The sequence below is a fragment of the Boleophthalmus pectinirostris genome, unplaced genomic scaffold (assembly GCF_026225935.1).
Source record: "Boleophthalmus pectinirostris isolate CB_2022bp ecotype Guang Dong unplaced genomic scaffold, ASM2622593v1 HiC_scaffold_1076, whole genome shotgun sequence".
Classification (NCBI taxonomy): domain Eukaryota; kingdom Metazoa; phylum Chordata; class Actinopteri; order Gobiiformes; family Gobiidae; genus Boleophthalmus; species Boleophthalmus pectinirostris.
In genome coordinates this window covers 5423-24212 of record NW_026570990.1, presented here as the reverse complement: position 1 = coordinate 24212, position 18790 = coordinate 5423, and the positions used below count along the sequence as shown (strand labels likewise).

Here is an 18790-nt window from a genome sequence, read left to right as displayed (position 1 = left end):
AGTAATTTACAATAGTTAATTGATCCAATGAATGTTTGCTCATTGAGCATGTCTTGCGCATGCACTGTGCCAAGTCAATCCATCTAACATAGGGGGCAGCACTGGCAACAGCCTTACTTGACTCTGCCTAATAACGCAGTAGAATGTGATATGTGTGCCACGTGCTCTGGCCTTCATCATCCCAAGAAGCGTGACCAAGACCTCGCCTTCCCGCGGCCAAGTTTCTCCACGGAGAAAGGTAATGTAAAATGTAAAAACTACATGTTGTCTTGTTTTACTTAGTATATATATGTGTCATTTGTATGTAAAGAGACACGAAAAGTAAGCTACTTGGAGGTGATTAAAAATATACATTCTTACTACTAGTTAGTTTTAATTATATCTTCTAGATATTGAATTCATTGACTGGGTCATCAGAGCGATAGAAATAGGGGATTTGTTTTCGATAGTTAGATGTTTGCTTATTACGAGTGCTAAGTTGAATCTTAGATTGGGTCGTTTTGCGCGGCCGCCATTTTGGGCTAACATTATTACATCGCCAACGCTCGACATGCTGAGGTGAGCCGGTCCAGCTTTTATTTTACACTGGTGCAAACTTGTCAAATTTCGAGTAGTGCACCACCAGGTTTACGCATTTTGCGCACTACGGCCAGGTGTAACTTTTAAGCCCAGCATGGCGCAGGCATAAGTCCCGGGCCTAAACGGGCAGCGGCTGATAGAGCGGCAAGTGTTCCCGTCCGCCGGAGCTGCGGCTCTGCGGATTTGAGGTGGCTCTCCTCTGCCTTGCGCTTTCTTGTCATCGTAGACACCGACAGATTATTTAACACTGCGCAAATAACAAATAGAGACGGATACCCTTTATGAAACTAAATTAGTTTAATAGTAATTTAATAGTAACTAAAATTATATACATATAAATGAACGCGCTCGCTCTCCGCTGCAGCGCGCAGCCCTGCTATCGCCACAGAAACTCCGGTACTGGTATTGAAAAACTAACGTTCTTTCAGCGCTAGTTTTCCTTGGCTTTAAATGCGAGCGATAACGAGCCAAAAAGTACACTGCATCGATTTCCCAGCAGCGAAGGTGCTCACGCGTCACGACTACGCCCTAAACAAACTCAAAGGCACAAACAGCACTCACATTTTAACATAGTTCTATATGTGTCCAAACAAAGCGCAGTGTGTCATCTTCCCGGTAAACCAAACGAGATAAAGAAACAGCGTGCCGCGTGAAATTTAGATCCACCCGGGAGGGAGGGAGGGAGGGAGAGAGAGAGAGATGTGTAACTAAAAAAATTTTTTAATTAATGTTGATTTCAATATTGACCCAAATAATTGTGATAATGTTTTTTTTTTCCATAATGGAGCAGCCCTAATTTGAAGGATCTAATAAATGGTCAGCTATTCCAAATAAAATTCAGTTTTGTCAGTTCACATGCAAAGCACTTGCAGGGAATAACACTGCTCATGAATATAATTATCTTTAAAATAATTGCAATTCATTCCAAAACTGTGTCCCATAAAGCAGTTGTTACTCTTTATTACCTACCTCTACTTAATTGTGTAGTATAATTAAGAAATGTGAAATCATTCATATTATAAAATATAAAATTAAACATTTTAATTTGCTCAATTTCCTCACATGTAATGTGTTTAATGAATTTTTTTTCCTTGCCTAATCTATCTGCACAGGAACCATTTCCCACTTGGACGCGGTTTCAACCAGCAAGTTGTTAAAGACCTTACAGTGCTTAAAGTCATCAAGGTTGATCCAGATGCTACAGTTGTATTGTATCCAGTGGATGTAGATGCTTCTCAGATGTTACCATCAAGTTCATATGAGATTGATCCAATTTTGTCAGAAGGTGAGGAGTCTTTCTCGGGCAATTCTGACGATACAATAATACTTCAGCACTCACCATCAACATTGAGAACACAACAGTGGCCCAAGGTTTTCCACATCCCTGCCTTTTAGTATGACACTGAAATGCAGCTTCAGAAGGGGAATGCAACCTATTCAAAGGACCAGTCTAGACTGACACCCAGCATTAAAATGCTCTCAAACATACTAGAAACACTTGCTGAAGAAATCTACAAATTCAAAGCTTATCCTGAGGATTCTGACTTTGCTGATGTGGCCAAGGCATTGATAATGAAGCATCCATGTCTTAAACAAGCTGGGTGTTTTGATGAAACCTTGGGGTGGAAGCAGAAGCTCAAGGTTAAAATGGCAAACTATAGGTCAACCCTCAAGTCACATGGGACATCTCTTGAAGTTAGTGTGAACTCTTTAAAATCTAAGCCCTCAACCTCACAAGACCACCCAGCTAGGAACATTAAAAAGCCTAGAAGAGCTGAGGTCAACCATTTTCCTTCCTTGCCAATCGGTGAGACTTCTGAGAGCATGGAAGAAGAGCGGATATCCATTTTGGAAGAAATGAAGAAGCGAAACAACAGACAGGTTATTAAAATGAAGATGGCAAGAACCTTTGGATATCGGAGACAAGAAATTGTCCACAAAGAGCCAACAACGAAAGAAGTGATGGAGAGATGGCCGGCACTTTTTGAAGTGGAAGAGGTATATTGTCATCTTATACTGTGTATACCCCATATTAAGTTGTCTTGGTGTAGTGTTTTGTTTTTTTAATTTAAAATTTCTGTATACATTTCCGATCAATGCGGAGTTTCTGCGCATCACCACACGTCCATTGGAGTCTACCTTCTGTGTAGAACTAGACAGACACACTTCAAAACTTCTAGAAGTTGCAAGAAAGGGAGGATCTTTTCAAATGAAGGCTGCTTGGATTCTACGGGATTTTGATGAGGTAACTTTAATTAGATGGCATAGGTGCTTCTAAATGTTTCCTAATTTGGTTTACCTATAGCAGTGTTTCTCAGACTTTTTCAAACCATGGCTCACTTGGTCATTGAAAACTAAACTGCAGTCCACATTCCTGTGCCCAGCAAAACCAATACAAAAATAAGATTAGGATAATGTATGTTAAAATTTAATCTAGGCCTACTATGTTAAACTATTAGAAAAATTGGTTTTGTATTGTGTTCATTAAAATTAATTACTTAACAGGAAACGGTTTTAAATGAGAAATTTACAGAGATTCATAGGTTTATAGTAGATTTTATTAACTTAAGTGCATTTTTGTTACATCATTCCTCTTTACATTTCTGAGCTTCATGGTAAGTCATAGGGACTTTACATGGACAAAATTAGCTTTTTCTATTCAAGATAGGATGCTTATGACAGGGCACGCCCTACTCACCTGTCTCCTGCTCTCATCTCCCCTCTCCCTTCGGTCTATGAGCTTGTGCCTCTGCTGTGTGCAGCTTACATTTTCAAAACAATATTTACAGTATACATTTTTATGACATTTTATAATTTTCTCATGAACCACCTGACCAGTTTTGGAGTCACTGAGCAATAGGATCTGGCAGTCCATGGTGTGGGTCTTGCTTTCTGTTCAGTGATTGGATATCAGCTCGTTTTGAGAAGTGAAACGATAGGTGAATGATGTCAAGGTCTTTACATTTAAGTGTCAAAATTTAGTCTAATTTAGTTTAGCCTTGTACCTGGGGGCGTAGAGGCAGGAGGATGGGATAGAGACATGGGAGGGTGGAAGAAAGAAAGATGTTTTTATCTCACATACAATCCCATCTTTTTGTTCCCACTGGAATTGTCGCGTGTGCGCAGATGCATCCTATGTGGACCCCCTGGGACCACAGGTGGATAGGCCCAAGACTGGAGCCAAGAAGCGTCAGGAGGAGGACTTTGAGGACGAGGAACTGGGGGACGACCTGCTGCCTGAGTAGTCCCTGTCCACAGCATAGATCACAAGTGCTCTCACCTGTATTTCTACCTCATTTGGTTTCCTGTAGTTTTTTTTTTTTTTTTCTTTTTGGGGGGGGGGCATTATTTTCATTATTTTCCACAATAAAAGTGGTTTCTTTCTTTTTTGTTTTGCTTCTTCTTTTGCTCTTCGCAGCAATTGCAGCTTCTAGTGTTGAAGTTTGAAGTAAAGTGATGAGCGCCCTCTCTGTGTCAGTAATTCTAAACAGAACAAGGGAAACATATTCTTCCTGATTCAGTCAATGCCTTTACCCCCTCCTCCTCACTCACCCCATCCCTCTCCTCACCTCTTCTTTACCTCTCCTCCCTCGTCTTTGTGACCTCTCTTCCTCCTTCACCTCTCTTCCTCACCCTCACTCCCATATCTCACTTGTTTCTGTCTCATGACACCCCACACCCGTTCCCCCTCACCCATCCTTCCCTCCTCTTTTACTACTTCCTCCCTTCCTCTCCTCTTTCTTCTCCTTACCGTTCTCCCTCCCCGCTTCCTCACCCTGTCGTGGCTAGTGTTATTCGAATGGTCCAGCCCACGTCTCACGGAAATGTCCCGTTATACCTTCGGCTCAGAAGGAGCTGCGTGGCCCGTTTCCCAGCGAGACTTCACCGCGCCACATGTCCTGTGTTACATGCAGGCATTTGTTTTGTTTTTGTACTGCTCTCTCCTCTGCCCTGTGTGTTCAGGTGCTGTGGGTGTGACCGGAACTGGAGCTGATTGGCCAGCTGGCTGCCAATCAGAGTGGAGAGGGCCATTTAAAAGGAGCTGTGTGCTGCCTCTTTCTCTCTCTCTCTCTCTCCTCTGTGTATATGGCTGCTAGCCCAGGTTTGTTTGGTTGGGAGGATTGGTTAGGTAAGTTTGGGGATCCCTGTACATTTCATCACGTAGATTTTTGTTGTTAGACACACTAGTTATCAGTTGTTGCCACCCTTGTTGTTTTGAGTTTTCCAAATTCTCTTTTTTAGACCAGGTAGGCTAGGCTTTTGATTTCTTTCCTTTTTGTAGCCTAGTTTTCAGTTAGGGCCTGTTTTGGTATACCTTTTTGTTTGTTGATTTGGCACAACTGGCCCACGCCTCCTCCCACCAACCGTTTGTTCATTTTTTTGTGCACTTTAATGAAGGTTTGGCTGTCAAATAAAATATCTGCCAAACTGACTTTGCCTCAAGGGTTGTTTTATACACGTTGTGTTCCTTGTTGGACATAGGGGACATAACATCCTGGAATACATCAGTGAGGAGCGCACTCGGGTGAGTAGTTCGTGCGTCACCGGCGCACCTGCTTTGGACCCCTACAGTGGCCTACTGGGTTTCAGAATGTGGTCATGCCATTCTTTCAGATGCGGGCAAGAACCAAAGTTTCTTATTAATTACACTGTTGTTTGTCATGGAATCTCAGAAAGGTCTCTACTATAAAACTTCGTATCTTGTAAGCTAAATGCCACGTGTAGAGGTTTGTCGTCATTGTGCGCTGTGTTTTGTGTTTTTTCAAAGTGCGATGCTGTTGCGTAGACCGAGCCTGTCTGCCCTGCTGTCCGCTTGGCTCCTGCTTCTGTCTGCGGGCCCGGGGTTTGTCCCTGGAACCGTCTCTGGGGCCGGACTGATCCGTAAGAAGCCTCCTGTGCGCCGCGGGTGCCTGCCCCTCCCGGAGGAGATCCTGGAGCAGATGTACGGCCGGCTGACAGTGGGAATCATGAGCGCCTTCCACCACGCGCTGCAGCTGGAGCAGAACCCTCAGCAGCAGCACAACGCCAGCTGCCCATTCGCCGCGTGGGCCTCAGCCGCCTCAGGGCCCCGGCTCCCGGTCAACCTGCTCAGCATCTCGCCATGGGCCTACAGGTTAGTGCGTGGGGGCTGTCACACTCGAGCACTATATGAACTATCTGCCATGGTTCTAGCGGAGACGAACCATCACTGAGCAAAAGCCAAAACCCCGGTTACTCTGGTCCTTTACTGACATCTAACGGCGAATCAAGGAAGTGGGATTCTCTGTGATAAACACTGCTCCCCACTCCACAAAACAGAACCTGCTTAGTAATTCGTTAAACGCTTATTAAACCGAGACGTGAAGGTTCCACAAACGTTCTACTTAGACAGTCCAATCTAACCAAGACATCTTGGTAAACAGTTTGAAAATTCCATTTCATGTACTATCAAAACTTAAGAGACACTTTTTCTAAATTAAATGTCTATCATTTGTTTTCTCTGCAATTTTGTCATAACTTATTGAAGAACATAATTCACAGTTGGCTTTTTGTAATCCAGAACTACAGATTGCTCATACATGTTAAAGAATACAGTATATAATGTGCATAATTCTGTAAATAATGTGCTGCTGAGAAGTTGTTTTTGTGCTTTAGGATGTCTCAGGACTCGTCCCGGTACCCGCGCTCCATTCCAGAGGCATACTGCCTGTGCAGGGGCTGTCTGATTGGTCCATATGGACAGGAGAGCGCAGACTTCCGCAGTGTTCCCGTCTTCGCTCCAGCCGTGGTGCTGAGGAGGAATGGCCCATGTGTGGGTGGGCGTCACACCTACAGCGAGGACTACATCTCTGTGGCTGTAGGCTGCACGTGTGTGCCAACCATGGAGCCGGAGCCCAGGGCCCCACAGGGCAACAGCATCTGAGGGCAGCACGGTCTGAGGGTCACTCCTAGAGACTGGTCAAGCAGCTCTTCTGTGTTCTGCTGGATCTAAATGCACAGGTGTTAACTCCATCAACTCGTAATTCTCTAATAAATGTTGTTGGTTCTGTACTACGCTTAATCTTATTGTTAGCTATAAAATATATGAGAGAGAGACACCAGATCTTATCACTACACAAAAGGAAAGGCCTTGTTCTTATTTCAATCTGGTGTTTTGGTTGGAGATAAAATGGGTCATTCTCTCTCGTTTCTTCTGGAAAATCCTCTGCCACATTTGCTGTCACATATGAAATCCTACAGGCTTTTTACAACATAAGTTATAATGCTGAACTACTCCTCTGACCAGCACTAACCATAATGGAATAATTGGAACGCCAAAACCAATAGACAATTTATGTACAGTAGACTGACACATGACATTAATCTGAGATTACCCTTCATACATGAAGAAGCAAATAATCACCTGAAATGTGTGTGTGCTGACTGTTCCCAACATGTTTTTAAATGACATGTTCAGTCTTTTCATTCATGTGTTTGAACCAAATGTGAGACATTCAAGTCTCTGAATGCCTCACATTTGGCATTGGACGTTTGCTGTCACATATTTGTAAGTTCTCCAAGTCTGAGGCAGTCTGAGGTCCACACCCAGGGAGGAATGATGCTATAAAGACTCCAGTACATCTAGAACTCTGCTGCCGGCCTCCTCACCCGCACCTCCTCCTCACCCGCACCTCCTCCCTTGAACACATCAGCCCTGTCCTCAGAGATCTCCGCTGGCTCCTCGTCCCCCAGTGCATCCACTTCAAACTCCTCACCATCCCTCCATAACCTGGCCCCCACCCATCTCCCTCTCTGAGCTCCTCCACCACCGCACCCCCACCCGTGCCCTCCGATCAGCTGTCGCACAAGACCTGGGGGAACAGGGCCTTCTCCGCTGCTGCCCCACCCTCTGAAACTTCCTGCCCAAAACACATCAGACACTCATCCACACTCCCCATGTTTAAAAAAAGCCCTGAAAGCCCATCTCTTTAAAACCACCTTTCATTAACTGTCTTATTTCTTTTGTTTGTCTTTGTTTGGTTCATGTAAAGCGTCTTTGATTATCTAGAAAAGAGCTACACAAGTGTTACGTATAATAATAATAATAATAATAATCATAATAATAATAATAAAAATAAAAGATGGTCACGTTGAAGCCATTTTTTCTTTCAATAATCGTATCGTCCCAGAGGTTGAGTGTTGTCCTGCCATGACTGGGCCTGTGAGTGCACTGCACTTAAGTGTTCCCGGAGGGGGCCCCGGCCGACAGCCCAGAAGAGGGGTAGTTGGTGTAGCAGCGGAAGTCATTGGAGAGGTTACGGTGATGTTGAGGGAGGAAGTCACACATGTCCACATCCAGCAACTCTTTGGCTGTACTCTGCATCACTGCCCCTACAAGAGCACAGACAGTTTACATACTCTGCATAACCAGCCGTAAACTACTACTGCAAGAATACCAGCACTAGAAAATGTAAGAAACTAACCATTGAATTTATGTGGTATCTTTTCAAAACACCTACAGTGAGTTACAATCCAATATTACTTCTACATTCCACTATTATTTCTACTTCTGATCTCTTCTCACCAGTGCACAGCAGCACTTTGCCTTTGCTCAAGTAACGCACCGTCTGAGCCACTTTGCTCAGACACTCGTGGGACAGGTACGGCGGGTCAGCCAGGACCACATCAAAGCTGTGCGGGTGGACGTGGGCGGGCAAAGCCAGGGGCTGATGGTAGTCGTAGAAGATGAAGTCGTCGCCGTACGAGGCAAACCTACGGTCATTCTCGAGCAGCTGCACTGACACGTCCTCTGACCCAGCCACCACACCTTGCTTCAGCTTCTGGTAAACACTGGGCGCGCTCACACATGCTATCCTGAGCAACACACACAAATACGTTTCTAAAGTTTTTGAAGCTGAAGAAACTATGTCAAATACAGCAACCATATTGTACCTTCCTCCAGGCCCTGCTTCCTGCACCAGCTCCTCTGCAAGCTGCCTGGCCGTGTCCTCACTGTACCAGAACTGACTCAGGCCCTGTACACACACATCATCACAATACAGTTTAAAAATGGACTGTTATGATGAGTAGCAATTCTAAAGAAAATATGATATACATTGAATGGGGGAGAAAACACAATATAATTATGAGAGTTTTTGAAAGAAATGTCCATAGATCCACAAATGTTGAACCTTATCAGCATTTGTTATGAACTGACTCTACATACTTGTTATATTAACAGGATTTACAGAGATATTAACCATAAACCAGGTCAACAAATCTGCAATCAGACTAGCTCAGTTTGAACAATAGGGATTCTACAGTAGATTGTCATACTAAAACTAATACCGGTACTGACACTAAAACAAGTATTATCTAAACTTTGAGCAAGTATCAGGGCTTAAAAAGTCCCATTCAAAAGGACAGAAATAAACCTTTCCTGAATAGTTTCAGAATGATGAAAAAGTTCAATATTTTGTGTCTCTCATTTCAGAAAGTCAGACCCATATGGGTTCGGTCAAGTGGTAACGGAGGGAAACGGGCAGATTTTTGACATTGAAATAGTTCTTATTCAGAAACTAGAGGGACTATTGAAATAAGTAAAGTATCAGAATGTAGGAAAGAGTTACACTCCAACAGGGTAAAGTTAAACCTGTGATATTCTTTCAAGATGTTAACAAAAAGTTTAAAAAACTCAAGACGGTAACGGAGGGAATGAAATATGCAGCACTTTTTGCGCAATAAATCCAAACAGTGATAACTCTTGGTTCTCACTTACATATCCTTAACAAACTGGTTTGAATATTTGCTTCATATAGTTTTTCTACCATATGGTACAAGATTAGGTTGAAAAACCTCTTACATTTTGACTCATGAGATTTTTTATTAAGAAAGGTCATGGTAACGGAGGGAAAATTGTGCAAGCAAGTAGAAGGTGCATGATTTTGTATAATTTGTCGCTTTTTTTCTTCCGAATACTTTAATATTACTTCAAAATGAAAGGAAACTATTTCTATAAAATATGTCACTCCTTCCAAGCAAATTTTTATCATTTTAAATACTTTTTTTTTTTAAATCATGTACCTTCATCAACAGTTCAAAGATGGAATAACACAAGATATGATGAAATACATCCATTTATTTACATGATTTGCAGGTCTTTGAAATTTGGGAAATAATTTTTGTTCCATGTTTCATACATGGTCTGTTTAAAACATATGGAACTTTAGAACCAAAAATGGTATAGAAAAAAGGTCAACAGTTTCATAAACTAGAGTACATATGTATCTGTTCAATACATTTTTATATCAGATGCATTAACTTGAATTTTTGGCCTTGCTGTTTACTTCTGCTTGACCAGGCCCATATATTGTATAGAGTCATGACATTATTTCTTGAATTCTTATGATTATGGCTAATAGATAATGGAAACCCAAAATTCTGTGTCAGAAAATATCAATATTACATAAAATCAATAAAAATTACATTTTAAACACAAATGTCAGGCTTCTGAAAAGTATGTTCATTTCTATGCACTTAATAGTTGGTTGTCCGTTGTCACCATATTTATTTATTATTGCAATGGAAATATTAGCTATTAAAGTTAGATTGAATACAAATATTGAAGGACTTATTAATAACAACACAGAAACAAAAATAACAATGTATGCTGATGACACAAATTTCCTTATTAATATTATTATTCCTAAATCTCATCTCCTTTTGAAATCCTTTTCTCAGTAAAATAAAGTTGAATTATAATAAATGTAAAATGTTGAGGATAGGCAGTTTAAAAGGTATTATTAATATTATTATTAATTAATTTATGAAACCAGTATTGACGTGCAAAATAGATTTTTTCAAATCAAAATTATATATAATTTTCTGCCCACACGGAAAATGTAAAAAAATTTGGAGTATGACAGACACTGATGAATGTTGTTTTTGCTTTTTGGAAGTGGAGTCCTCTGAACATCTGTTTTGGTGCTGCCATATTTTCTCTTCATTTTGGAGTGAGACAGAGAAGATGTGTTTAGAGCTGGGTTTGGTTTTTAAGTTGGATTTAGCCTCTACCTTACAGGGAGACTTTAAAAATAGAATTCATCTTGTTAATTTAATTATTACCCTGGAAAAAAGTTTTATTTTCAAAGCAAAAAATCGATTATCAGTTAATATTAACTATTTTTTAAACATATATTTACCAATACTTAACCTGGGAAGATTATACAATTGAAATGGACAAAGAGAAAGAAAAGTATAAAAAGAGATGAGAAGTTTTTAAACACCTGGGAGAAATATAATCAGTATATTTATATGCTAATCTGTTTAGGTAAACTTAGTTGTATATATAATTGTATATATTAATGTATATAATTTCTATGGCTAAAACCAAATAGATGTATTCATATGAATATTTGTATCCATATGGAAAATGGACACATACAAACATAATATACATATAATATACATATATATATAGTTACTTTCACATTATATTCAAATTTTCTGAGACACAGAAAATTAGAGTTTCCATTATCATCAACATGTCAAATAATAAAGGCTTGAAAGCTTCAATCTGGTCACTGTGACACTGCTCTCAAGAGAAAATGTTGGAAATAGTGGGGACTTCTAAAAAAGTTCTACGTCTAATTGTAGTTGTAGAAATGATGTGAGTTGAACACAGTTGAGCTTTTACCCAGTCCTCCCCCAGGGCTCCCACTGCAAACTGCTGGGTCGGTTCAGGGTCCAGGCTCTGGACGCCCAGTGTCTCAGCGTAAAACTCCTGCAGCGCAGCCAGAGTGTGAGTGGACAGAGTGGGCACGTCCTCCTCACTGTCACTCATCATAAGACCGACCAATGAGGAGCCACGACCACCAGACACACCCTCTCAGCACCGCACACCTGGTCCAAAGATGGAACTACAGAGGGACAGAGGACACTTCACTGGACTACAGAGGGACAGAGGACACTTTACTGGACTACAGAAGGACAGAGGACATTTCACTGGACTACAGAGGGACAGAGGACATTTTACTGGACTACAGAAGGACAGAGGACATTTCACTGGGCTACAGAAGGACAGAGGACACTTCACTGGACTACAGAGGGACAGAGGACACTTTACTGGACTACAGAAGGACAGAGGACATTTCACTGGACTACAGAGGGACAGAGGACATTTTACTGGACTACAGAGGGACAGAGGACATTTCACTGGGCTACAGAAGGACAGAGGACACTTCACTGGACTATAGAGGGACAGAGGACACTTCACTGGACTACAGAGGGACAGAGGACACTTCACTGGACTACAGAAGGACAGAGGACATTTCACTGGACTACAGAGGGACAGAGGACATTTCACTGGACTACAGAAGGACAGAGGACATTTCACTGGACTACAGAGGGACAGAGGACATTCACTGGACTACAGAAGGACAGAGGACATTTCACTGGACTACAGAGGGACAGAGGACATTTCACTGGACTACAGAGGGACAGAGGACATTTCACTGGGCTACATATATGTACCACTTGCGAGGGGTTAAACAAAAACAAAAAGCATTCCAAATAAACAGCCCAAATTAAATACTGTAGCCCAGTTTTGAAAAACTGAAAAGTAAAAAAGTGAATGAATACTTACAGGAAAAAGCGAGCATGTGGGCTGTCGCAGAATGATGACGTAGAGCCTTTGGCTCCGTCCGAAAATGGGCTAAGATACCTCCTTCCTTATTCGTCCTTCTTGTTTTATTATTATTATTATTATTAGTAGTAGTAGTAGTATTGTTATTATTATTGTTATTATTACATTTTTGATACATATATATAAAAAAAATATACAGTATAAACACATAAAGCAGACATTTACAATCATTAATAACATTATCACTGACCCCTGAAAGCTGAGGTCGACTATAAGGACCAAGGAGGAGGAAGAGCAGAGAGGAGAAGGAGCTATCGAAGCTCTAGGTGGATCCAGATCCTCCAAACCAGCAGCAGGAACTAGTCAAAACTACAACTCCCAGAAAACAGACTACAACAAGCACATCATCTCCACTACTGCGCGAGTCTCATGAGAATGATTTACTATTAAACAGAAGGTAGTCGATACTGTAGAAATCTGTACAGCTTTGAATGTTTTCACTTAAACTCTGACCCCTCCTAGTGTGAAAGTAGAGCGTTTCCTCCTTTCCTGTCCTCTTTTATTTCCCCCTCCTTCCTTTTTTTTTATTACTTTACTTATTATTTATATTATTTGTAAATTTTGTACGATGCAGTTCTTGAATGTAAAGCACAGTTCTTTGTACACTGCATTATGTATATACTGCTTTACTTTTCAATTTATAAAAAAAAGAAGAAAAAAAAAAAAAGAAATGAGAATGATTTACATCTTTCAGTCTTTTCATCACAAGGGAGCCGACATAAATAAAGTGACTGTACATGAGTGAAATGTTAAATAAAAACCTGCACACAGTCGTTATTACGAAAGAGCATTGTAGTCAGTGAAAAAAAAAAAAAAAATCTGGACGGGGGGAGGGGAGGGGGAATTATCTCGTAATTACGAGATACTATCCCTAATTACGCTCTCTCTAGCATCAGGATCCGCAGTGGATCCGCTTTCGGTCCGCCAAATCCGCCCCACAGTCCGTCCGCTTTGCGGATCCGCTGCATATTTGTTCCGTATTCGCTTTCTGACTGTTGCTAACCCTAACCCTTGGATGGCCTGCTGTTACAGAGAGAATATGCGGTTAAATCATCTTAGATCCGCACTGTGAACGTACTTTTAACACAATACTTTGTTTTTGACACAATGATTTGTACTATCAATGCGCGGATCCGCGGCTAAACCGGCTTTTCCACCTGAATGGAAAGAAGCAGCATCCACCTGTTGTCCGCGGATTTAACTGTAAGTAATAGTTTAAAAGTTAATTGTATTAGTCATCATTAATGTACATAACGTTAACGTTATATTGTGGTGTCTGTACATTTGTGACTGTGTTTTATCAGTTTTGACACGTGCAGTAGGAAAGTTAGCGACAGTAGCAGCTGACGTGATGAAGACGATGTGAGGTCAGGAGTCAGGATAACTCCGTCTCTTGAGGTAGATCCCAGTCTAAATACTATTTTTATATAACGCTACTTATATTCTTGTATATTTTTTTACGATCACAGAATTGTAATTCTGCTCCGTGATCATTGGTCGTGTCTAACGGGCTCGGTTCTGGCTGGATGCCGCTCTCGGCGCTCTCCCTTCGGCTGTGGAGCGACGGTGACACCGGTGTCTGATCTGGTTGTGTTTTTAACCAGAGATAATTATTATTTGTGTAGACTAGAGTGTTGACTGTTGGGTTGAGACTAAAGTGCAGTCATGTCAGTGCCTTAATACAATAATTTAACGCAACGTGCCATAATACAATAACGTAACGTAATAAAAAGCACAACTTTTAACAACAGCTAACGTTATAGCTAACCAACCAAAACTTATGTTGTTTTTCCCCAGATGACATCAGGAGCCCCTGTCCTTCTGCTGAGTGTCCCCATCAGGAGCCCGGCACGCTGATCAGAAGTAAGTACTTTTAATGATTTTTGTGACAGTGAAGATTTAGTTTAGAGCCAGATCTGACTTTGTCTCTAACTTTCTGTTATGGGACTTGAGACGGTGCTTCAGACTTTCAGTGAGAGATGTTGACATGAACACTAATGTGTCACATCTGTATTACACTGATATTTGACTATTAACACCATCATAAATTGATTATTATATTTTAAATGTTGTGGTAAAAGTAAATGTAGTAAAGTATTGTGTATTAACAGCAGTGAAATATGTCTCATGTTCATACTCAGGCTTATACTAAAACAAAAGAGTTCAGTTTTACTGCGCTAAAGTATTTCCTATGAGTTAAATCATGTTTTTCATCTCAGTTTCAGAATATACTATGGTTAATAAGAAGATGGACATAACAGCATTATAAAGACCCTCTGGAGGTAAATACTGCACTTGGATTAAACACTGTGGCCTGAAATGATCCAAACTGATATTTGTGTTTCTCTCTCTTATTTGATGTATTACAGGATTCCCTCTGCTGGGCCAAGTTCCAAAAATGTAGAGACAGACCCTCTGTAAGTTTACTGTATTATCCTACTTTTATTAACTTTCATAACTAAACATATGCACATTATAATCACACCTGTTGTTGTGCATATTGTTTCTTTCAGAACATGCTGTGGTTGAGTTTAAAGACTGACCCTCTGTAAGTGCACAGATCTCTCCAATCAGGTATTCACCTTTCATGTTCAAATCACACAGCCACTGTCATGGCTTACAATGTTCTTAACAAACCTGAACTCTAACTCCTTACAAGAATAAGAGGTGTAATGGGATGTTTAATACACACTGGTGTCATTTCAGATGCTGTGAGAAAGGGGAAGTCCAGAGCTGGACACTGACAGACTGGATCTTCACCAGTAGGACTGAAGAGGAGCCAGACTCACTACACCTCTGCCTCAAAACCTCTGCCTCAGACTGAAGCTAAAGACAGAGGCTCTGAAGCTCCCACACTGCACACTCTATAAGAACAACCATCCGTCTAATTGTACTGTGGTGGTAAACACAAGTTAAGTTTTAGTTTTAAACAGTATGGTATGGCTACACTCTGTCTCATCTGTCCAGGCTTTTACTCATATAGCTTATATTTGTTTTTTGCCATTTAAAAAAAAACAAAAACTTTGCTTAACTTGAACTATTTTTAGTAAAAACTGTAAATTGTCATTTTCATATTAAGAATGAAGCATTGGTTAACTCAAAGGGTATATAAGTCCTATAACATTAATAATAATTATTCATGTCCTAAGATTTCTAATTAATGATTTATATAAATATTGTTTACAATGTAAAAAAAAAAAGTTTCTTTTTTTCTTAACTAATGAGATTTAGTGATAGGATATCACTGATCCAACTTTGAAATTGTTTAAGTTTATGTTTTTAAATTTAAGCCTTTATATCCTAGTTTTAATACTTGCTGTAAAAGGTTTATGTACAATTACAATGCAAATGCTGCTGATGTGTATTTAGGTCAGTAGGAAGTGGATCAGAATTAAATCTGAAGCATATTTAGGCTCCTCACGACATAATAAAAAGATCCGCGGCAGATCCGGGGCAGATAACCCGGTTCCGAAAGCGGATCCAAAACGGGTCCCGGGCGGATCCGCGAGATACGCAGCGGATCAGCCGTGCCTCCGCCGCGGATCTGGGTTTATTTTGACGGACGGATCCGCGGTCTGTCTCTACATTTTTGGAACTTGGCCCAGCAGAGGGAATGAGACATATTTCACTGCTGTTAATACACAATACTTTACTACATTTACTTTTACCACAACATTTAAAATATAATAATCAATTTATGATGGTGTTAATAGTCAATATCAGTGTAATATAGATGTGACACATTAGTGTTCATGTCAACATCTCTCACTGAAAGTCTGAAGCACCGTCTCAAGTCCCATAACAGAAAGTTAGAGACAAAGTCAGATCTGGCTCTAAACTAAATCTTCACTGTCACAAAAATTATTAAAAGTACTTACTTCTGATCAGCGTGCCGGGCTCCTGATGGGGATGCACTTTAGTCTCAACTCAACAGTCAACACTCTAGTCTACACAAATAATAATTATCTCTGGTTAAAAACAACCAGATCAGACACCGGTGTCACCGTCGCTCCACAGCCGAAGGGAGAGCGCCGAGAGCGGCATCCAGCCAGAACCGAGCCCGTTAGACACACGACCAATGATCACGGAGCAGAATTACAATTCTCTATGATCGTAAAAATATACAAGAATATAAGTAGCGTTATATAAAAAATAGTATTTAGACTGGGATCTACCTCAAGAGACGGAGTTATCCTGACTCCTGACCTCACGTCGTCTTCATCACGTTAGCTGCTACTGTCGCTAACTTTCCTACTGCACGTGTCAAAACTGATAAAACACAGTCACAAATGTACAGACACCACAATATAACGTTAACGTTATGTACATTAATGATGACTAATACAATTAACTTTTAAACTATTACTTACAGTTAAATCCGCGGACAACAGGTGGATGCTGCTTCTTTCCATTCAGGTGGAAAGCCGGTTTAGCCGCGAATCCGCGCATTGATAGTACAAATCATTGTGTCAAAAACAAAGTATTGTGTTAAAAGTACGTTCAAAGTGCGGATCTAAGATGATTTAACCGCATATTCTCTCTCTGTAACAGCAGGCCATCCAAGGGTTAGGGTTAGCAACAGTCAGAAAGCGAATACGGAACAAATATGCAGCGGATCCGCAAAGCGGACGGACTGTGGGGCGGATTTGGCGGACCGAAAGCGGATCCGCTGCGGATCCTGATGCTAGAGAGCGTAATTACGAGATAGTATCTCGTAATTACGAGATAATCCCCCCTCCCCTCCCCCCTCCAGATTTTTTTTTTTTTCACTGACTACAATGCTCTTTCCTACGTTATAGTTGATACATTGTAAAATTGAGTGTATTTATACAATAGATTTTATGTAATAATCCGGTGCAGTGTAGAACTTGTATAAAAGTATCTGGAAACGGTTGGTATGATCTGATTGTAGGATGCCTCGTGTGCAGATTAGATCATCTAACTAAAGAAGGTTTGCTCCTGGAAACGACAGTTGTCAAAAAACAGTCTAACATAGACCCTTTAATGACAATACAGTGAATCAAAATTTCTGGTATTTGGACGCAGTTACTGTAAATTATCTGCGTTGAGATGTATTGAGTATACATTTGCAACTAACATTTGTCGCGTTTGGTAATTAAATAAATCAACTTAGACAAAAATGATAGTAAAAGTGCAAATCTAAAATTTTCGAGAAATTCTGAACTCAGCACGCGCAGAGGTTGGGCGCGCGCGACAGCCGGAGTAGGGGAAGGTACCGCCTTCCTCGCCTCTGATTGGCTCTCCTCCGATTGGCTGTTTCATTTGGCCACGAAAACGTCATCTCACGGCTGCCTTCTAACACACTCTTTTTTTTAAATTTTTTTATTTTTTTTATTATTATTACACACAACTGGGTGCATAAACTTGATATAACAAACATGGCTGTGTGTCGTCAGAAGTTACATGTTGGGATGAGGGAACATAAACATAACATATTGTATAGAAACAATACAATATAATACAAAAAAAGTGCATTTAAGAATAGAAAATGATAATAGCAAGGGAAGTAGAGTTCATTCAGCCAGAGTCCATAAAGTCCAGGGGTATTTCGCACATGTAGGAATACACTTTTTGAGGTTTAGGACCATTCATATGTTTCAGAGTTTTTATATATAATCTTAGTTCGTTTTTAAAACAAGCAAAGTTAGGGGGACATTTCTGAATTTTACATTTGTGGATGTAAAATTTGGCAAGACATAATATTAAGTTTACACAGAGTTCTTCTTTTTTATTTTGTAGTAGTACACCAAAAATTATAACATCTCTGTTTAACAAGACTGGTAAAGAACGAAAAATGTGGAATTGATCCAGAGTTGCATTTCAGACCAAAAGGGTTGGATTGTAGCACAAAAGAAAAAAAGATGATCAGTGCTTTCAATCTCCTTTTCACAAAAAGTGCAAATGTTTTCATGAATTTTAAAGCGCAATTGAAGTAATTCTTTGGATGGGTATATGTTATTCATGATTTTGTAATGTGTTTCCTTTACTTTAGGAGCAACAGGAAAGGCCAAATACATTGTTCTCAGTTTTGTTATTGCTTCTTTATCAAATTTATATTGAATATCATTTTTATTTTGCAAACCAGGGAACATTTTTCCTCCTGTTAGAACTTTTCTAATGAAGTAATTATTGCATTTTCTGTCTGTTATTGACACTCCTTGTATTGATAAGGCAGGTATATGTGGGTGTATATTTTTTGGTTTGCCAAAATGTTCCTTGAGAGATAAAGAAATTCTTTAGGGAGAGCATTACATAAACGTATGAAGTCCAAATATGAGGGATTAAAATCATGTTTTGCACAGAATTGGTTGTAATTTAGTAAATTGCCACTTTCATTCATTAAGTGTGCTATTGACCAAATATTTCTTTCAAACCAGTCTTTGTAAAACAGTGATTTGTTACGATGTAGAATATATCGGTTATTCCATATTATTGTGGAGTGTGGAGAATAGTTATGAACATATAACATTTTCCAGTACAGTAAAATTTGCTTATGGAACTCTGATAAAGAGACAGGAAGCTTATTGA

The 18790-nt window shown here is 40.2% G+C and overlaps 2 protein-coding genes and 1 long non-coding RNA gene across 6 annotated transcripts; 2 read left to right on the top strand and 1 right to left on the bottom strand.

Annotated features, from left to right (window-relative positions):
• Window positions 1-4382: 4382 nt before the first annotated feature.
• On the top strand, window positions 4383-6496 carry LOC110162070 (interleukin 17d). Of its 3 annotated transcripts, none has more exons than XM_055162870.1 (3): window positions 4383-5104; window positions 5348-5692; window positions 6214-6496. In XM_055162870.1, the coding sequence occupies exons 2-3, from the start codon at window positions 5352-5354 to the stop codon at window positions 6479-6481; spliced, it is 609 nt and encodes a 202-aa protein (XP_055018845.1). In that variant the 5' UTR covers window positions 4383-5104; window positions 5348-5351; the 3' UTR covers window positions 6482-6496. The 3 variants fall into 3 exon arrangements, with proteins under 3 accessions (XP_055018845.1, XP_055018850.1, XP_020782597.2); XM_055162875.1 differs by lacking the exon at window positions 4383-5104 and adding an exon at window positions 5206-5256; XM_020926938.2 differs by lacking the exon at window positions 4383-5104 and having other exon boundaries at window positions 5287-5692.
• A 1167-nt stretch (window positions 6497-7663) lies between these two features.
• LOC110162069 (EEF1A lysine methyltransferase 1) lies at window positions 7664-12638 on the bottom strand. Of its 2 annotated transcripts, XM_055162880.1 has the most exons (6): window positions 12432-12638; window positions 12182-12279; window positions 11234-11456; window positions 8491-8573; window positions 8123-8412; window positions 7664-7929 (listed from the first exon to the last, which is right to left on the bottom strand). In XM_055162880.1, the coding sequence occupies exons 3-6, from the start codon at window positions 11381-11383 to the stop codon at window positions 7775-7777; spliced, it is 678 nt and encodes a 225-aa protein (XP_055018855.1). In that variant the 5' UTR covers window positions 11384-11456; window positions 12182-12279; window positions 12432-12638; the 3' UTR covers window positions 7664-7774. The 2 variants fall into 2 exon arrangements, with proteins under 2 accessions (XP_055018855.1, XP_020782596.1); XM_020926937.2 differs by having other exon boundaries at window positions 12182-12638.
• Window positions 12639-13191: 553 nt separating this feature from the next.
• On the top strand, window positions 13192-15731 carry LOC110171860 (uncharacterized). Its single transcript, XR_008633380.1, has 7 exons — window positions 13192-13444; window positions 13546-13639; window positions 14039-14104; window positions 14461-14523; window positions 14611-14658; window positions 14755-14815; window positions 14948-15731. It is a non-coding gene; the product is annotated as an uncharacterized LOC110171860 (long non-coding RNA).
• The last annotated feature ends 3059 nt before the right edge of the window (window positions 15732-18790 follow it).

What these genes read in the sequence shown, in the direction of transcription:
- LOC110162069 (XM_020926937.2), bottom strand. Translation starts at nt 11,383, where the DNA reads ATGATGAGTGACAGTGAGGAGGACGTGCCCACTCTGTCCACTCACACT. An exon ending in GAGCCCTGGGGGAGGACTGG is followed by an intron (nt 8,574 to 11,233) that starts GTAAAAGCTCAA and finishes GTGTGTGTACAG; the next exon opens with GGCCTGAGTCAGTTCTGGTA. An exon ending in GAAGCAGGGCCTGGAGGAAG is followed by an intron (nt 8,413 to 8,490) that starts GTACAATATGGT and finishes TGTGTTGCTCAG; the next exon opens with GATAGCATGTGTGAGCGCGC.
- LOC110162070 (XM_020926938.2), top strand. Translation starts at nt 5,292, where the DNA reads ATGCCACGTGTAGAGGTTTGTCGTCATTGTGCGCTGTGTTTTGTGTTT. An exon ending in ATCTCGCCATGGGCCTACAG is followed by an intron (nt 5,693 to 6,213) that starts GTTAGTGCGTGG and finishes TTTGTGCTTTAG; the next exon opens with GATGTCTCAGGACTCGTCCC.